Source organism: Rhinopithecus bieti, unplaced genomic scaffold (genome assembly GCF_001698545.2).
Source record: "Rhinopithecus bieti isolate Rb0 unplaced genomic scaffold, ASM169854v2 scaffold_38004, whole genome shotgun sequence".
Lineage (NCBI taxonomy): Eukaryota > Metazoa > Chordata > Mammalia > Primates > Cercopithecidae > Rhinopithecus > Rhinopithecus bieti.
This window is the reverse complement of record NW_016816095.1, coordinates 387,538-405,635: the sequence shown is the minus strand read 5'-3', so window position 1 is coordinate 405,635 and position 18,098 is coordinate 387,538. Positions and strand designations below refer to the sequence as shown.

At 47.2% G+C, this 18,098-nt stretch overlaps 1 protein-coding gene across 2 annotated transcripts in view; it reads right to left on the bottom strand.

Moving 5' to 3' along the window:
* Nucleotides 1–2,171: 2,171 nt before the first annotated feature.
* ENPP6 (ectonucleotide pyrophosphatase/phosphodiesterase 6) overlaps nt 2,172–18,098 on the bottom strand; it is a 130,990-nt gene continuing 115,063 nt past the window's right edge. Inside the window, exons 7-8 of one of the 2 annotated variants that reach the window (XM_017854361.1) lie at nt 10,779–10,955; nt 2,172–4,869 (exon numbers count right to left, since the gene is read on the bottom strand). In XM_017854361.1, the coding sequence (XP_017709850.1) occupies nt 4,756–4,869; nt 10,779–10,955 (291 nt within the window). In that variant the 3' untranslated portion in view covers nt 2,172–4,755. The remainder of the gene's footprint in view (nt 4,870–10,778; nt 10,956–18,098) is intronic. The other variant, XM_017854360.1, reaches the window with a different exon arrangement.

The window sequence follows — 18,098 nt, the reverse complement described above, 5'->3', positions numbered from 1 at the left end:
CTCAGAAGAACTGGGTCTACAGGATCAAGTCAGAACCCACCTCTTCTCAGAGCAAACCCAAGCCTTGGGTCCATGTGACTTCAAAGTGCTATCTCAGGACCACCCCAGACCCTCTGAACCTGCATGTCTGGAGGTGGGTCAGATGCAGCTTAAAAGCCCAGGAAGTTTGCAAACTACTATCTATGATGAACTCAGCTCTGAGGTGGACTTCCAAGGTCCCTTTGAAAGTAAAGGAAACTAGGGCCTTATAATTGAGGACTGTTGGAGGCTAAAGGAATCCCCTGGGCCTGATCTAGCTTATGCTTACCTCTTCACAACTTAAGTGAATTGGATTCTGGAGATTAGGCATATGGACAGGAAGAGAGGCCACTCATCTCATCTTTATTATTATTATTTTGTCTTTTTTTTTTTTTACTTTAAGTTCGGGGATACATGTGCAAAACGTGTAGGTTACATAGGTATATGTGTGCCATGGTGGTTTGTTGCACCTGTCAATCCATCATCTAGCTTTTAAGCCCTGCGTGCATTAGGTGTTTGTCCTAATGCTCTCCCTCCCTCTGCCTCCTACCTACCAGCAAGCCTCGGTGTGTGCTGTTCCCCTCCCTGTGTCCACGTGTTCTCGTTGTTCAGCTCCCACTTATAAGTGAAAACATGTGGTGTTTGGTTTTCTGTTCCTGTATTAGTTTTCTGAGAACAATGGCTTCTAGCTTCATCCATGTCCCTGCAAAGGACATGATCTCATTTTTTTTTTATGGCTGCACAGTATTGCAGGGTATATATGTGCCACATCTTCTTTATCCAGTCTATCATTAATGGGCATTTGGGTTGGTTCCAAGTCTTTGCTATTGTAAATAGTGCTGCAGTAAACATACGTGTGCATGTGTCTTTATAATAGAATGATTTATAATCTTTTGGGTGTATACCCAGTAATGGGATTGCTGGGTCAAATGGTATTTGTGGTTCTAGATCCTTGAGGAATTACCACATTGTCATCCACAATGGTTGAACTAATTTACAGTCCCACCAACAGTGTAAAAGCATTCCTATTTCTCCATAGCCTCACCAGCATCTATTGTTTCCTGACTTTTAATAATCATCCAAAAAGAGCCCGTATAGCCAAGACAATCCTAAGCAAAAAGAACAAAACTGGTGGTATCATGCTACCTGATTCAAAGTATACTACAAGGCTACAGCAACCAAAACAGCATGGTACTGGTACCAAAGCAGATATATAGACCAATGGAACAGAACAGAGATGTCAGAAATAACACCACACATCTATAACCATCTGACCTTCAACAAACCTGACAAAAACATGCTATGGGGAAAGATTCCCTACTTAATAAATGATGCTGGGAAAACTGGCTAGCCATGTGCAGAAAACTGAAACTGGACCCCTTCCCTACACCTTATATAAAAATTAATTCAAGATGGATTAAAGACTTAAATGTAAAACCCAAAACCATAAAAACCCTAGAAGAAAACCTAGACAATACCATTCAGAGCATAGGCATGGGCAAAGACTTCATGACTAAAACACCAAAAGCAATTGCAACAAAAGCCAAAATTGACAAATGAGATTTAATTAAATTAAAGAGCTTCTGCACAGCAAAAGAAATTATCATAAGAGTGAACAGGCAACCCACAAAATGGGAGAACATTTCTGCAATCTACCCATCTGACAAAAGTCCAATATTAGAATCTACAAGAAACGTAAACAAATTTACAAGAAAAAAACAACCCCATCAAAAAGTGGGCAAAAGGTATGAACAGACACTTCTCAAAAGAAGACACTCATGTAGCCAACAAGCCTATGAAAAAAGCTTCATTATCATTGATCATTAGAGAAATGCAAATCAAAACTGCAATGAGATAGCATCTCATGCCAGTCAGAATGGCGATTATTAAAAAGCCATCTCATCTTTAATCCGAGGCTCATTCCTTTCATTTGTCCTCAGTAGACCAACCCAATTATCTTTGTCCTGGAATCAGCAGTGAAGTCGAAAAGTAATCCAGGAGAAAAAGTGTCTATACATATTCCTAGCAGATTTTACTTCTATGGAAAAAAACACATTTAGAGAAAGTGGAATTTTCCTAAGGAGAACAATGTAATTTTAAAACAAAATAAAAGGGAACAAATTTTCACCAAATAATTAAGCCATCAAAATGTATGCATTATTTAAGTAAAAGTTTTCTTTTTTACCCTCAGTGTCTGAATTTTCTTTATTGTTTACCAGGATTCATGATTCCTTTTGTAACTTGTTCTCAGTCATTTATTCAGTTGAGTAATTACACTTTGTCAGTCAAATATCTAAAATTTTATTATGTAACTTGCAGATTTTCAGGACAAGTGAAGAAGGAAAATGGCAAAAGAGTTCAGGAAAGACAAAAATGCAAGACTATGTCTAAGTTTATGCCTCTCTTGAGTTTGATGATCCACTTTTAATTTAATCCTCTGAATATCTCTTGGGGTTTCTTCCTTCACAATGGAGGAAAGTGGGCTCCACCAAATTCATTGGAACACCGTCCCTTAAGGAGAAAGAAACTCTGAACAACAGATGTCTTTTTCAACAACTACTGCCAATGTTTTGAAAGTTCTCATTTGTTTTCAGCTGGATAACAAAGGCTGACGTCGCCTTTGATAACGTCGCCTTCTTTCCCGTTGATCCGATGGTTTACCGACGCTTTTAAAACACATTACATAAATCCTTAGAAATCTTTTGTGAAGGTAAATTCAGTATTTTTAAGCAGTAATCCTTTGCTCTCATGATTCATGGCATGGAGACAGCACGCAGTCTTCCTGAATCAAGGTGAACGTTGATATTCAGTTTTCAAGGTAACACACCATATGAGGCCTCCATCGTCCTGAGGAGACCTGGCATATTGCCTTTTCCCAACAAAAAGTCTCATTTGGAGATGTACCTCAATTAGTGCAAACTTTTTTTTTCTTTCTCTTTTTTTTGGGGGGTTGGGGGATGGGGTCTTGCTCTGTTGCCCAGGCTGGAGTGCAGTGGTGCGATCAAAGCTCACTGCAGCCTTGACCTCCTGGGCTCAAGTGATTCTCCTGCCTCAGCCTCCTGGGTAGCTGAGACCACAGGTGTGTGCCACGATGCCTGGCTAATTTTTTAAAAATCTTTTATGTTTTGTAGAGAGGGGGGTCGCCCTGTATTGCCCAGGCTAGTCTGGAACTCCTGGCCTCAAGGGTTCGTTCATCCCTCTTTGGCCTCTGAAAGTATTGGGATTACAGGTGTGAGCCACCATGCCCAGCCTAAACTCATTTTTTAATGCAATAATAGTGTATGCAAGTATACATATATGTATATAGGTATGAATGACCATGTAAAAAAGGCAGTTATCTCTTGTGTTACAAGTTCCCCTAGAGCAAACACAGATGACTACGCTAAAAATATTTCAACTCAGGCTCCATGGCTCTTCTCAAGGGTATCAAAAGAACTTAGGTCTCAAAGGTGGTACTTTGGCCAAACTGTTTCCTAATCAAATGACCAGTTAATTGGTCAGTGACTGGGATTCTGCTCCATCGTGCTCTCTCCTTTCTCCACCGAGCACCATTTTCTTTGGAGTTCTATGCCACTCAAAGACTGTCATTAAGCAAGCCATGCTGCAGGAGTACTGGTGCCCAGGACTGAGACTTAGTGCATCACCTCTCCAAGCAACCCACTGAGATCCTTGCTGATGCCTCCACATTCTCATCAGTGAGCCAGCGCTTTCCCAGCCTATACTACCATGTCAGGGAGTGCTCTTGTCTGCACCCTGTATTGGGAGCCACAGAGTGGCAGCGTCTGAGGAAGCCTTTGCACAGGTGGATGGGCAGGGCAGGCAGCCAGGCAGGCCATTCATCCGTCCATCAACAAGCAGGGCCTGCTATGTGCCAGGCTTCATGCCATGATGTACTATGTGTGATAAGTCTCACAGAAACCCATGTCCATCAGAAGCTTTTCTGCTCCTCAAGGCAAGGGAGAAACTTTTGTGCACTCAGACTTTGGGAGGGGACTCGTGTCTTTCACCTTGTTCTGTGAGTCCTCCAATCCTTAGTGATTTCTTTATTTTTTGATTGATTGGTGATCCATGCTAAGTTATGGCCTTTCTGGAACTCAGTATAAGATGAAAAAATTCCATGAGTTGGGTCAGAAATAGACAGTAGCTTTTGCTTTCGTGTAGACCTCCTTTTATCGGGATGGAAGGGACAGTACAGGATTGTGGCCACAGACACTGAGGATGGCTCCTGGGTATGGACAGGGCACAGACAAGGGCCTGGTCTGAGGGGCTCCTTTGTGCAAGGTGGGACAGAGAGGGGCCCAGAGCCGCATCTGTCTGCAGTGTCCACTCCAAGTTTGGTTGCTGCAGGAGCAGGTCCCTGCTCAGAGAGTTCATCCTGAGTAATGTGAAAAGAAAGGAGAAAATGACATATAACTGAACAAATGGAAAGCTAGGATTTTTCTACCTTCTGGAAAAACAAGGTTTGTATCTTTTTTTAACAAGTAGGAACTTTTATGTATAGAATTATCCAAGAATAATATATTTAAAATGTGCATGGCCTTGATTGTGTTAATGAAGCTATTATTCACACACGAAATGAAAATCATCCAGCTTTGGAGGCCCACTTTGCTGATGGTGTTTTTGTTGGGACAAGCAATAGGATCAGTTACGCAAGCAGGAGGACAACGATCAGGGCCAGGGCGCAGTGGCTGGGCTGGACAGGCGGGGCGGTGCCGGCGTGGTCTTTCAGCATGCACATCACCCTGGACCAGGACCCATTGTTGGGCAGTGGGGTGATGCCCACCACGTTGCACATGACGTTGTAGACGTCCACCGATCTGATAGGAGCAGCTCTGAAGTTGGATTTGAAATCTGAAAGGGAAAGGCAAACAAATAAGTTGTCATGGCAGCTCCGGGGCAGAGGTGGGCTGAACGCAATAAAGGATTACATTCAGGCTGCAGGTGGCATTGAGATTAGGGAATCAGCTCCATCAGTGGGATGTGGCCTAGTGAGTGTGAACATAGAAGGGTCTCTGGAAGGCTGTAGGTTAGAAAGGGAAATAGCTTTCTATGGCTCATGGAAATGAATTTCTTTAAAAGACAAGCAGCAGAGCCAGGCTTGGGGGCTCACACCTGTAGTCTCAGCAAGTTGGGAGGGCGAGAAGGGAGGATTGCTTGAGCCCAGGAGTTTGAGACCAGCCTGGGCAACAGAGCAAGACTCTATCTCTAAAAAAATTTTTTTAAACCAGGCATGGTGGTGTGCTCCCAGCTACTCGGAAGGCTGAGGCAAGCAGATCACTTAAGCCGAGGAGTTCAAGGCTGCAGTGAGCCACGATGGTGCCACTGTACTCCAGCCTGGACGAGAGAGCGAGATCCTTTCTCAAAAAAAGGTAATCAGCAGACAGACTTTCTTTGTGCATAACTGTGCTTTCTTTGTGACAACAGCACTTTCTTTGGGAGGCTGCGGGGAGGCTGAAGGCTGGCCATCTGGTGCTTCTCCATGTCTGCAGAGTGCAGTAGAGCCTGTATGGTCACAGAGTGACTGTCTTGCCTTTAACCAAATTAAATGCTATGTCATCTTCCAGAACATCTATCTAGCCAGGATCGACAGCCAGACTGCCAGTGTCTACTGCAGAGGCCACGCAACAGCCAGAGTGCCAGTGTCTACTGCAGAGACCGCAGGATAGCCAGAGTGCCAGTGTCTACTGTAGAGGCCACACGACAGCCAGAGTGCCAGTGTCTACTGCAGAGGCCACATGGTAACTCAAGAATGTTTTCTCACTTTGCTGCCCCATCGAGGTCACAGGTCTTGAAGGAATGTGAAACTGTGTAGTTTTCTCGGTGCTGGCTAGCTCAGCAGCCACGGCGATGGTTTCCTAAATACATTTGGAAGATGACTGGAACACTCTTGGGGAATATTTTACCAACAGATAAAATAAATTAGCCATGTGGAAAATGAGCAAACTGGTATCTGAATCAGGGATCCATGTGCAGGCTCTCAGACATCTAATGGAGAAGACCACTGTGCCTCTGCCCAGAGTGGCCCCAAGCTCGAGAGTCAGGTAAGAACACACAGGTAAAGTGGCCATGCCCAGCATCATGAGCGAGGGGCACCGAGGGTGACTCCGCAAGCCTTTGGAGGGATTTCAATCAAGGGATTTCTCCTCCTCTTCAGGGGGCAAATGAGAGACAGAATTCAAAGCACTTGTCCATTTAAAGAGTGAATGTAAGATTTTAGTAATACACATAAGAAGCTTCACTTTTAGGCTCCAAACCAGAGCTTCCAACAAAATACCCAATGCTACGTTAAGGTTGAATTGAGGGAGGAGATTTGAGCCATTGATAAAGGCCTGTGCCTGTGCTTTTTAGTTCCCCTACAACTTTTGAAGGAAATGAGTTGTTTGGGGCCTGTAAAGCCAAGTTTTTTAAGATATTAGAAAATAATCTTTATAATTGCTTCGTTAAATAATAATAAATACTTCCATTAAAAAGCAAACAAACAACACCACACGGCAATATATTCCAGAGGTATCAACGCCAAATTCTGCTCCTCTATTTATCCTGGAATTATAAATTGGAAAAAAGTTAAATATAGACACTTCTGCCACATAGTATGTTAGATCCAGGGCAACTGCCCAAGTAGCACGTGTTGCTCCCTTTGGAGAATTAAAGTTGAATGCAATATAAAGAGGTATGTGGGCTCTACCACCAGCCTGCCCCCAGCATGCACTAGCTGGGTGACCTCAGGAAATAGGCATAGGAAGTCGTCATTCCTGGCACGCTGTGTATACTCAATAAATGGTCACTGCTATTATTAACAAATATGTATGACAAGGGCCAATTGTGATTTGAATATATTCACTTTGTAAATTATTTGGAGGGTTCACTTTTCTTCAGGGGCATGGCGGATAAGGGTCAGTTTCTCCTCAAAGTAAAAATTAGTTTTAAGAAATGTAAAACCTGGTTAGCCATGGTGGCTCACGCCTATAATCCCAGCACTTTGGGAGGCCGAGGTGGGCAGATCACCTGAAGTCAGGAGTTCAAGACCAGCCTGGCCAACATGGTGAGACCCCGTCTCTACAAAATTTACAAAAATTAGCCGGGCGTGGTGGCAGGCCCCTGTAATCTCAGCTACTCAGGAGGCTGAAGCAGGAGAGTTGCTTGACTCTGGGAGGCGGAGGTTGCAGTGAGCCAAGATTGTGCCATTGCACTCCAGCCTGGGTGACAGAGCGAGACTCTATCTCAAAATAATAAATAATAATAGTAATAATAACAACGTAAAATCTGCCCAGAGAGGAGAAAGGAAGGGCTACCCCAGTATCCCAGCCCCTCTCAGTATCGAGGCAAATCAGACAATCGGAAGAGGATAATAGTTACACTTCCCATCCGAGGAATCAACTGCAGCATGAGAAACCAGTGGAACAGTTTTGTTCCAGCAATATGGAAGCAACTCTTCTATCTCCTTCTTCTCATGTGACCTGTATGTGATAATCCTACTGCCACATGGGGCCATGCCTGGCTGTGTGTGGGTGGGAGGGCATATGAGGCAGTGGACCATAATAAGCCCAGGTGTCCCCCAGCCTTTCAAATATCCACTTCTGGATGGGCACTATGGCTCACACCTGTAATCCCAGCACTTTGGGAGGCTGAGGCAGGAGGATGGCTTGAGGCTGAGGAGCGCAAGACCAGCCTGGGCAATAGAGCAAGACCTCAACTCTGCAAAAATAAAAAAATTAGCTAGGTGCGGTGGTGTGTGCCTGTAGTCCCAACTACTCAGGAGGCTGAGGCAGGAGGATCTCTTGAACCCAGGAGATAGAGGCTACAAGTGAGTCATCACGTCATGGCACTCCAGCCTTGATGACAGAGAGAGACCGTCTCTAAAAAACAAAACAAAACAAAAATCCTCTTCTTTAACACTTCACAGGAAAAACTGAGATCAAATTCTTCTGACAAAAGTATTAGAAAATATTATCTTTTGATACTGAAAATATGAAATCAAATTCTGTGCATTTAAGCAGAAAGGAGAATTGAGATTTCTTTCCCATCCCATCTAGTTCATGGCCTCCTGTTCTGCAGGGATAGTGCTTTGGGCTCAGTGCAGAAATGATCCAGGCTGAAATGAGAAAGCTTTTAGAAAATTCCTGAATAGCAAAACAACGCCTGATCCAACTGAGGACTCAGACAGGCTCTACTAACTCAAGATGGCACTTCAGACATGGACTAACGTCCAAGTTATCCTCGCACGTTTACATTTTTTTGGTTATTAGAGAAGATGTGTCTCTTACAGAGAGGAGGTTCTGCAGGCTTACACTGTGCCTGGCCACCGGGGGCTGCTTTCCCAGTGAGGCTTGCTAGCTCTCAGGCAGCTCACCGACTCACACTCCTGCTGTCTTATCTCGAATGTGGAGTTCTCCAGGGCAAGATTAGACCGTTCAAATTAGAAACTGGGATTAACGAGAGAAAGGCTCTCCTGCAGAATTACTTCCCTTTCTCTTTGCTGGACCAGACTCATTGACTTCTAAGGCTATGTCTGGGCAGCCGCAGTGATGCTCAGCTTTCTCCCTAAGCAAGAAGCACATACAGTTAATCAGGAGGGATGCACCTTTATCTCAAAGTGCAGCTAGATAGCTATTAAAGGCCTTGCTCTTAAATTTTCTTCTCAGTAAACAGCCAGTGTGTAAAGCTGTTTAATCTTTCATGAGAACTGGAGCCAGAACGTGATGGTTTGCGGGAGGCTCTCGACGCTATATCTGCCTGGAAACATTTTGCAATTAGCCCAGTCCGTTTTCATCAGGGGTCATCTATCTGTCCGTAAGAGACTGGGGGCTTGTAGTCTTAAAGGAGCCTATGACGGAGGCCTCTTCACTGAATTTTAACTTTAAGCTAATGCAGCTTTGGGTACCTTGTTTAAAATTTGGGGTTTGGGGCTAGATTTGGTTCTGCTTTAAAATATTCCTGAGACTCGGCTGGGCACAGTGGCTCACGTCTGTAATTCCAGCACTTCGGGAGGCTGAGACAGGTGGATCACCTGAGGTCAGGAGTTTGAGACCAGCCTGGCCAACATGATGAAACTCCGTCTCTACTGAAAATAGAAAAATTAGCCAGGCATGGTGATGGGCTCCTGTAATCCCAGCTACTCAAGTGGCTGAGGCAAGAGAATTGCTTGAACCCAGGAGGTGGAGGTTGCAGTGAGCTGAGATCGCACCACTGCACTCCAGTCTGGGTGACAAGAAACTGTCTGAAACACACACACACACAAGAACACAGACACACACACACACATATATATATATTCCTGAGACTCTCACTTGTATATAGTCCTTCCCAGACAACTGCTTTGCATTCATGATCCTATTTCCCTCATCTGGGAATGGAGGGTGCCACGCTTTTGAATGAAAGCCTTGCTGACCAATGTTCTCCCAAAGAAAGACCACGACCCTGGAATGTATCCAATGTAATCCAGCAGTTACCCTCAGCGTGCGCCATTCCTAATTCCTTTAGCTTTGGGGCTCTGCATGTCTGACCTGGGGTTCGGCTGACAGGGAGCACCTGATAACCATTATTGGTTAAAGGCAGCGTCTTCAGAACCCTCTCTTAGGCCAACATCATGAACCCTGTTAGTGTTCCACGAATTTGCTGCTACTGCTTCTAATAGTCCCTTGAGGACTTGGGAACCTGGATCACATGTGGAAAGGGATTTGGACTAATGTGTTTCCTAAGCTCAGGCACCCACGAAGGCTGCAGAAACTGACACCTCATAGTTCTTAACAGGGATTTTGTGGAAAGTAGAGTGAACCGTGGTAGGCCGAATAAGGGATGCTGACATACGTCTTTGATCTTACTACATTGAAGAGATAAGCAGAGCTTGTAGATGTGATGTCTAACCTATATGAAAGGCAAACATGGACTTTTGGGGGCTGAAACATTTTGACCAACATCTAGAAAAAGGCATTCAGAATACAGGTATCAGGGTAAGCTGCTGATAATTAGTACAGGAGGAGGGACTGTACTAAGAAAGAAGGACAGCTCATGAACCAGTTAACTGGTTGGTTGATGGCTGATGGCTGTTGGATGCTTTTTTCCCCTTTTAAATTTTTGTTTTTGGGAGAAGAGGGTGTTCAGGTAGTAGTAAGATCTTGAGTGTTTGGCAAACTTTTCCAAAGTATGAATTGACAGGGATCCATCTGTTAAATCAAATGACCAGATAGGCCTTCTCCATCTCTCCTCTCCTCTAGCCCTAGGAATTAATCTGGTCAAGGAAGACAAAGCAAATTTGCTCTCATCCAAGGCATCCCTCGTCATTCTGGCTCATTCTCAAAGACAGGCTCAAGGTCATTTCCGCGCCTGCCCTTGAGCACATCCCAGCTTCTGGTTGGGCCCTAAACTAAATGAGCCTCCCTGAGGTGGGTGCTGTAGATGGGAAGGACTGTGGAAGAGCCAGACCTTGAGAAGCGATCGCATCAACTGTGAGACTCACAGCTGTCAGCAACCTGGTGTCCGATAAGCTTTCCTGGACATCAGATAGCTGTGAAATAACATTTTGATGAATTAGGTAAAAAATGAATCACAAACATGTGGAATACATTTTCTTCACTGCACTCAGGATTTAAAATTTACGAGGCAAAGTATTTGGCTACATTTCCCAAACCCAAGAAGCATTTGAAAGGAAGCCAGCAAAAGATGTTTCATGGAGACCGGCTGGGTTTGCTCTGCTTGGCTCATAAAGAGGGTCTGTAAGGAAATCTCTGCAGCCTCTCCTGGCACCCATAGCCCCCACTTACAGACACTTCTTTGGGAATGGGGTCTGAGAGGATCTGGTCATTTCCTCGCCTACCAGGTCCAAAGGCCAGGAAGATGCCCCGCATGTCCATGAGCTCGTTGTCGTAGCCGTGCCAGCCACGCTGCCAACCTTCCCGCCTGCCGGTGCTGTTCATCCAAAACGGAAGCATCTCTCGATTCTGAAACCAAGCAAGGCAGACACGTGACTCTGAGTCCTGAGTGGCGCTGAGCGGGCATCTGCTCCACGCTGCCACTCCAGCGGGGGGCGCTTTCCTCCTCTGCACACTGACTGAGCCACCCAGCCTCCGCTGCCACTCTTCCTGCTCCAGGCGGCTCAGACCTTGGGCAGCAGCCTATTCAATTGCTAAGTGCTCTGGTTAACAAGATGTTTTCCTACATGGGGCTGAATTGTGTTCCGTAATCAGTTTTAGAGCCACTAAATATAGTAAGTTAGTGGCAGAAGGGATGTTAAAGTGTATCTGTGGTGTCATAAAAAATGTATTTGGTCTTTGCCCCAGGTTTCTAACCTAGAGCTCTGAAAACCAGGGGTACAATTTCCTGAGTGATAAGAATGTCTTTGGCTTTTCATTCAAAAGGAGCTATTTTCTCCCACACCTGAATTAATGCTACTGAGAGGGGTCCTGGGGTTGGGGGCTAGACAGCTTCAGGGTGGAGGCTGGCCACCAGAGGAACCAGACCAGAGGAGGGGAGAGGGGTTGGAGACTGAGTCTAATCACCTGACCCATGATTTCCTCACTCGTGTCTGCTCAACGAAGCCCCATGTGAAGCCCACAGGGCGTGTGGTTCCGGAGCCCCTGGGGAGTGGAAGCTCTGTGTGCCTCACCTCCCATGCTTTCTCTCCCACGGGCCTCTCGATGTGGTGCCTCCCTAAGGGCCATCCATTCCAATAAAACAGTCATCTTAAATGTAGTGTGCTTTCCTGAGTTCAGTGATTTGTACTAGTGAATGATCAAACCTGAAGGGTGACCCCTCGAATGTAGCCAAATCAAACACAGGTGCCGGCATCCTGGGGACCTGGGACTTGTGGCTGGCATCTGAGTGGGGGCTGCCTTGTGGGATGGAGCCCCTTGACCTGTGAGGCCCACTCTAACTCCAAGTATTGGTGTCAGCATTGAACTGAATGGCGGGATATCCAGCTGACGGAGAATTGTTGGGAAACATTATCTATCTAATCACATTTCCTAGCAAAGCAGCTGGAGCCCAGTCTCAGCACATCCCAATGCCCTTTCCTATGCAGCCCACCCTGCCCTTCTTCCTCCTAGCCCTGACCTTGGGAGCAACTCCAAGCCAGCCTCCTCTCCTCCGTTAATGAGCACACTGGAAGATGGCACCTTTGCTCCCCTTTTCCAGGCTTTGCAGATCTTAATTTCCCTCAACCACTCTTCCTTTGGGAGGGGTTCCAGAACCATCACTTCCCATCACCCTTCTTTTCTTCAGAACCAAATTTTCTTAGACTACAGCTGCTCACTTGCTATGAAATAGAGGACTGAGAGAAGGCTTTGCAAGTCCTATGGAGGCTGCAGCCAGCTGGGCGCAAGCCTAGTCATGCACCACAGAAGCCACTCGTTCTTCTAAGACCTCACCTAGGATGAATGGTCCATCCTTGCTAAGCAGGTTTCAATATTACAAATATTTACTACTTCAAATGCAGGAGGTAGAATAGGCTGGTCGTGATGAATGAGTAGAATCAAGACCGCTAAGCTACCGGCAATTTACAGGTTGGCTCACGAGACTAGTAACAGTATCATATGTTTAGTGAGCCAAGCAGTTCACCAAGAGCTGACACCAACATCCACTTAACCATCACAACATCCCAGTAGGGATGATACCATTTCCTCCGTGTTGTAGTTGAAGGGACTAAGGCTCAGAGAGGTGAAGTGACTAAGTCAGAGCCACACAGCTAGTGCAAGGCAGGGCTGGGATTGGAACCCAGGTCATCTGTCTCCCGGTGCCTGGGCCCCTTCCACTCCGCACTGCCAGAGGTCACTGCAGTGCTCCTGCTGACACTGGCCAGTGAGGTGTCACCTTGCACCTCACATCCTCACTCACAGAGTGTGACCAGACACAAAGCACTAACAGGATTTTGGAACTGGGTTGGTGCAGTTAAATCGGGTTAAATTCCCACTGCTACTTTCTAGCTCTGGGATCTTGGCTATTTCACTTCTGTGAGCTGCATTCTCCCTGCTGGTCTTGGCCACCTTGCAGGGTCTGTGGGGGATGGCACGACTGTGTGCTAAGTCCCTGACACACAATAGGTGCTCAATAGGTGGCAGTGGTCTGGTCCGCAGATGCCCCTGGCGGTGGGGCCAGGCACCCAGGCCGTATGCAGCCGGGCAGCGTAGGTCGTGAGGGCTGAGCCTGCTTGTGCTTATTTAGCTGTCATATCACATTGCACAGCCATCTGCTCTCACCCCATAAATCGCCCCCTCGCACTGCAGCTTTCCAAGTTTCTCCGTTTCCTGAGTTTCCCGCATCCCTCGTCCCTCCTTCTCCAGCTGTGGCTCGTGTTTTTCCATGGGAAGGTTTCTTTCACTTACTGCATCTCTAACTTTCTCTTTTTCTTCTTATCTGTCCATGGTGATGATCACAACACATCCCAATTTAGTCTCGTCAGCTAATTTAATGTGTTGCTTCTCCCTCTCACAGTCTACAAGGCGGTGAGCACTGAAGCACGAAGTGGAACTCTTTTGCTATGAACGACCTCACCAATTATGAACCTCATAGTCCGTGTGTGCCATGACAAAGAACAGAAGCAAGAGAGATGAAGCCTGACGGCCTAGATTCCACAAATCAACGCACGCAGCCATGAACACCCCAGCCCCGAAGGTAATTTTGGATCTTTCTAGTCATAGGTAAATCGACTCATTTTTATTAAAATAACAAGTTGCCCCAGAAAAACAATTGCTCTTACTGATGAAAAAATCATAGCCACCTGACGGGTCAGGAGCACAGGCGACTGTGTAGCTTAAGTGATGGACTCAGCCTTCATTTCACAATGCTGAGGCGATGATTTTCTTCTTTTCCCTCTGCCAGTGACTTTTAGCACCTTTGTTTTGTACCCCACATTATCTTTTCAAGGGCATACAGGTGAGGCCAGGCCTACGAAGACGGGCCTGCCACACGCCTCTCCACCTCCACAGCGGGAATCCCCACCTGTGGATCCGGAAGCTCCTGGTTGGCCTGCTGACCCCATCCAGCCTCTGAGGGCCCAGGGACTGCCACATAGCGCCACCTAGTGACAGTCAGGGAGGCGACCCAGCCCTCCAGATCTGGCTGAAGGTGAGAAACAAGGGTAGAGGGTGGGCTTGTGTGTGTGTGTGTTCAGAGGCAGGGGGGCCTCTAAGTGGGATCCCACTGTAGGGTGGGCAGCCAATTCCCAGGGTGGCAGGAAGCACCCGGTTCTCCTGTAACGTGTGCTGGAGGGGGTGGCTCCCAACTCATCAGCTGTTGGGGAGGGAATCCACTCCATGCAGGCAGCGAAGGAGTGGGGGGCCCCAGGTGAGAGGAGTCCCAGGCGATGGTGGAACGTCCTTGCCAGCATGTAGGAGAAGCCCAAGATTTCAGGGCTGGTTTATTCAGTTCCACAGACATGCACTGAGCGCTGGATTCATGCCAGGAACTCGGCTAGGTTTCTGGGGTCGGGGCACAGAGGTGGAGGGCGGCTCCTTCCCCTAACAGAGCTCAGCTTTAGTGAGGGAGGAAGGAGGCTGCAGCTGCTGGGCCTTGACTCCAGAGTAAGTCGGTACCAGGAGTGGGTGCCCAAGGCTAAAGGAGGGAGGGAGGCTCAGGCCCCAGGGAGGCCTTCAGTGGAGGGGACACAGGAGGAGGCTGTGGGGAAAGTCAGTCAGTGGGGACGCAGCTGTGTGCATGTGTCCTACATGCATGTAAACACGTGTGTGCATGTGTGTGTGAATGTGTGTGTGCATGAGTATGTATGTGCCTGGGTATGAGAGTGTGTGTGAGTGCATGAGTTTAAGCATGTATGTGTGTGCATGAGTATGTATATGTGAGTGTGTGTTTGTGTGCGTCTGTCTGTGTTGTATGTGTGTGTTAATGTTTATGTGTGTGTGGGTGTGTGTAGCAGTGGGGTAGGGAGGTGGAGAGGAAAAATCAGGATGAAGAGTCCACACAGGGAGTCCAAATAAAGAGGGTGGGGTCACTACAAGGGTTCTGCAGTGAAAGAATCCTGGGAACTCCAAGAGCAGGGGAGCCCTTGAATGACCTAGGTGGGAAAGATGGAAAGAAAGCTGCCATCAGAGAGAGACGGCTGGCAGAGCTGGAAGGGGAGAGGAACTGGGTTGTTTTGCTAGCGGGGTTGTGGCAACTAAACAGGGTGATCAACTCTCCTGGTTTGTAGCTGAGAGAGTTTGAGGGATGCAAGACTTTCAGTTTGAAAACCAGGACAGTCCCAGGTGAACCAGGACAAGTTGGCCACTGTACAGTCAGCACTATATTAGGAATTTAGATAACATCTTCACCCACGGTGATGTGCTCAGTGCTTCCCAGTGCTCTCCAGGACCCCTCCTCTAGACAGGGGTAGACAGCAATGCCAGGACCCTCCTTGATGAGCCCCTCAACCAATTAATCATTTCTAACAGGAAGGAACCAGAAATAAATCGCCCCACACCAGGAAGTGCAGTGAGAAGCGGCTGAGCGGTTGCCTTCAGGCTTGGGCGGTTTCATGCGGGTGGCTGCATTCTATTTGGGTGCCTGCACTCCATCGCCAGCTCCCCGTGATAATGCCTGTTATATGCTTGCATTAATTTGGGTAGCCAAGGAATAATTATGAGATAAGGGTTATAATTTCTAGACCAGGCCTTTGTCTTAATCATCCTTAGCATTAAAATGAAAAGAAAATGCAACATTCGCGCTTTACCTCCAAATCAGAAACCCAGTAAATACAGTGTGTTCTACACTTGCCAGGGCCCATCCGTTTGCATTCAGCATTGTAGGATCCCTTTGTGTGCTGAGCTGAGCTGTGCTGTCTGGGGAGCACACCCAGAAATGCGAGGCTGCGCTGGGAATGAAGGTGCAGGCGGAGGGAGGGGTGGAGGGACAGGAAGAGGTGGGGAGCACCGAGTGGTCCATGTTCATTATTTGCTGTTGCACATGGGCAAGGTGTGGCTTTGGCAAACTCTAGGCGCATTTACTTGTCTTTTCGTGATGCATTTTTGGAATACATGAGCATATATATTTCTCACCCATTCCTTCCTATCTCTCTCCACCATATATAGGAGAATGGTTGCAAAGCCAGGAAGAATAGCAGAGAAAGCTGGTGGCCAACAGCTGCCCAACGTCCAGCCTCCAGCTGTGTCCTACATCCCTAAATGACTCCTCTCAAGGTGGCGGGAGAGTTGAAATCTTGTCTTCCCTGGCATCCCACCCAGAGTAGAGGTGCCGTTGCAGGGCCTTGTCTGGTCCCTTCTGCGCTGCCTGGTGCTGCCCCTCTGGCCTTCTTCCCACAGGGGCCACAGCGTCACTCCCTGCTGGAAACCAGGCTGCTCACCATCCATACCAGTGCATCCCATGCTGGCTGCACAAGGACCACCCTGAGCTTGGCCTGGACCTGGCTCTTGGATATTTGCATTCAGCAGGTCAGGAGGAGTTCAGGAATCTCTTCTGAATGTCCCCCAGGTGGTCGGGATATGCAGTCAGGCATGGGAACCCCTGGAAGCTGCTCACCTGGCATCTGCCATGGGCCATGTAAAAGGATGATTGTCCTTTTCTGAGAAGTGCCTGAGATCAGGGACTGTGCCTCATCTCCCTTTGTGTGGCCCTGGGCATAGCAAAATGGGCCCTCCCTCTTACAAAGTTCAAAGGGCTTCAAGGGACCACAGAATTAGGCACAGGATCAGCTGGCACAGGGCTGCTTTCCAACAGGCAGGAGTCAGGGCGGCCGTCCATCTGCTCCAACAGGTGCTTCATTCTCAATGGCTGGCACCCATGGGGTGCTGGTTGTTACACATTTTAACTATCGTGTCTCCTTTCAACTACTGAAAGTATAATTCTCACGAGGTGTGGGGTTAGGGACCCAAGTTCTTCCCTTTCTCCCTTGAGGCATCACAACAGGTCTCCAGGAAACTGGGGGACAGCGTTGAAATCTGGTCAGATTAAAATAAAAGGTGAAACCTATCTAAGGTGTATTAGAGGCCTAATAAAAGTCCACATTTTTCTTCTAGGACATGGTTATAACAGAAGCCTCCCACCTCCCTGGAAATACAATACACTTCTGACATCCTCCCAGTCTAAGAAAAGTCACCAATAACGTTCAAGCCATGGGTGGCTTCAGTGAAAACTCTGGTGAAACGATGACAGTTTGGCTGGCTTGGATGGTTTTGCTGCTAGTGTGAAGGTCGAGATATGGTTTCTATTATAAACCACGCTTTCTCGGATTTTGTGGCATTGCTATTTTAAATTGTCCTGCAAAGAGGCTTCCAGCCAGCAGGACTCTTTGGAGCCTGTGGGAGTGGTGGTTATGAGCCTTTGAGATGTGTTTGCCGCATGCTGCTCCAAAGACATGTTCCTCTAACCATTTCCCTTTCTCTGTCTTTCTAAAACAGAATGGAATTGCTCAGGCAGCAGACCCCTGGCCTGACCCTAGAGAGCCTGTGGCCACACACTGCTTGATCCTCGAAATGGGAAATGCAGGCACAAAGTCAGCAGGGATCAGAGACGCAGACGTTCTCGGAGTGGAGCGAGGCGCTGGAGAAAACCACTCCGCGGATGGGGTTTCTTTCTTCTTCTCTTTTTTTTTTTTCCGAATCACGTGGATTGCAGTGCAGCCAGGCCGAGAAGGGATGCCTATGTTCCCACGCAGCTCACACAGACGGCCCTGGTCACCACCAGAACGCATGCAGCTTCCCGCCCCACATCTGACTTCCTGAAGCTCAGGCAGGCCTGGACAATACCACACGAGCTGCCACTAAAGCTCCGAAGCCACGTTTTCCAGATTGTCTTGATTTCCCCAGATATTTTGGGTCCAGACCTCACAGCCGTTCAACCACAGGCTTTAGAATTGAGCCTGGCCAATAATTAATAGCCTACCAACCAAAAAAAGTCCAGGACCAGATGGATTCACAGCTGAATTCTACCAGAGGTACAAAGAGGAGCTGGAACCATTCCTTCTGAAACTATTCCAATCAATTGAAAAAGAGGGAATCCTCCCTAACTCATTTTATGAGGCCAACATCATCCTGATACCAAAGCCTGGCAGAGACACAACAAAAAAAGAGAATTTTAGACCAATATCCCTGATGAACATCGATGCAAAAATCCTCAATAAAATACTGGCAAACCGGATG